Below are 1,847 nucleotides of genomic sequence, written 5' to 3'. Positions count from 1 at the left end.
CCACTGCGTGGGGGCGGGGTCTCCTTTCGGGGGGACAAAATGTTTGGGATCTAGAGGTGATGTTTGTGCAACATCGTGGACATGCTGAGTGCCATTGAATTGTTCACTTTTAAATGGTTGATTTTATGCTACGTGAATTTCACCCCCAATTTATTTTTTATTTTTTTTTATGCCTATAGCACCCGGTCTTCCTAGGTGGTCTCCCATCCAGGTACTTCACCCCAGTTTAAAAAACAAAAGGGCATCATGTTGGCCGAAAAGCTGTATCTGCCAGCTTCCTGTGGGCAACCTCGGTAGGCGGCCGCTGGTCGCCAGGTGTACATAGCCCCCGGCTCCTGGGCCTTCCCTGGTGGGGGGCGGTGTGGCTGGGGCGGGGCGGGCTCACCGGATGCTGTACAGGATCACCCCGTCGGGCTGCAGCCGGATGAGCTTGTTTTCCACAGTCACGTCGTGGAACCAGGCAGACTTGGCGTTCACGATGAAGGTGTCTGGCAGCCAGAGCTTGTCCACGAAGCGGCTGTCCAGGCCCAGGGTCTCGTTGGTGTGGTTGTAGGACAGTCTGCTGTCCCGCCAGCTCTGGTGCAGGAACACCGTCATGGTGTACTCCTGCGGAGGGCGAGGGGCCCCTGACGTCAGCCTGCTGTGCCCGGGGCACATGCAGGGCGGGGCGGAGGCTGGCAGGCACCTACCATGTTCGCTTCAGAGATGTGGTCGATGCTGGCCACCTCGATGGCCAGCGCCACGTTCACGGGGGGGCCTGTGGGGAGGAGGCATGGGGCTGAGGCTGGCCAGGCAGGACAGCGGGGCGGCCGAGGGCTTTGCAGGCAGGGCCATCTTGGTGCAAGTCTGCCATGAGGCCTCGGAGGGTCCACCTTCCTAGCTGTGTCCCTGTGGGCCAGTGCTTGAGACTTGCCACATGCCTCGGGGGACCAGCCCGGAGCCTGGGGCTCACGCCCTCAGCCGGGCCCAGGGCCCTGACTCCCATGCTCACCTCCGATGCCCGGCCGGAAGTTTCGGGCATAGCCCTCCATCAGGCCGTCAAGGTTGGGGAGCCAGGATATCTCCAGGTTGGAGCCGACATAGTCCCCAATGTCATTCATCGCTCTGGAAACGAAAGGCCCACTGGTCACAGGCAGGGCGCCAGGGATGAAGCCTGAGTCCCTTCTCGGGGATGGAACTCTGTCCTGGGCACCTAGGCCAGAGTGGACGGGGACCACCACAGCAACAGCCCCTCCGGGCCAGGTAGCCGGCCGGAAACGAGGGCAGGGCCCTGGTCTCTTCCAGCAGCCTCTGCTCCGCTGCCCGCCTGCATGGCCTGGGCCAGGGGGCGTCGCCAGCCCGGTGAGCCCCAGGCTGGCCCACAGAGGGCAGCCAGCCCCAGGGTTGCCATTAGGGTCTCTCATCAGAGAGGACTCAGGGACTCCCATAAGGGCACTCGGCCCCCTTTCGGCTCTGAGGATGAGATGTGCGGCAGGAGGTGACCTGGGAAAAAAGATGCATGACCAGGAGGCTGAGGGCAGGCGAGGAGTGGCAGGCGAGGTCCTGAACCCGACACAGGTGAGGAGTGGCAGGCGAGGTCCCGAACCCGACACAGGCGAGGAGTGGCAGGCGAGGTCCCGGACCCGACACCGGGCCAGCCTCCGGCCCTCCGTCCCTTCCCAGGCAGGCAGGCCCAGGCCTCGCCCCAAGGGTCCCCCAACTGCCATGTGCTTCTGGGGCTTAGCCCAAGTCCAGAGAAGCTGGGAGCGGTGTCTGCTGGCTGCAGGCTAATCCCACGGACGCCTGGCAGAGCCACAGGGGGTGTCCCACACGTGGCAGGCATCGTGCGCCCCACACAGCCGGGGCGT

General features: G+C 63.8%; 1 protein-coding gene across 1 annotated transcript in view; it reads right to left on the bottom strand.

Moving 5' to 3' along the window:
- GABRD (gamma-aminobutyric acid type A receptor delta subunit) overlaps positions 1-1,847 on the bottom strand; it is a 17,699-nt gene that overhangs the window by 11,459 nt on the left and 4,393 nt on the right. The window contains exons 2-4 of the mRNA XM_006903913.1: positions 992-1,104; positions 690-757; positions 386-606 (exon numbers count right to left, since the gene is read on the bottom strand). Coding sequence (XP_006903975.1) covers positions 386-606; positions 690-757; positions 992-1,104 — 402 coding nt within the window. The remainder of the gene's footprint in view (positions 1-385; positions 607-689; positions 758-991; positions 1,105-1,847) is intronic.

Source organism: Pteropus alecto, unplaced genomic scaffold (genome assembly GCF_000325575.1).
Source record: "Pteropus alecto unplaced genomic scaffold, ASM32557v1 scaffold700, whole genome shotgun sequence".
NCBI lineage: Eukaryota > Metazoa > Chordata > Mammalia > Chiroptera > Pteropodidae > Pteropus > Pteropus alecto.
The sequence above is the reverse complement of the archived record's forward strand: the minus strand, read 5'-3'. Positions and strand labels throughout refer to the sequence as shown.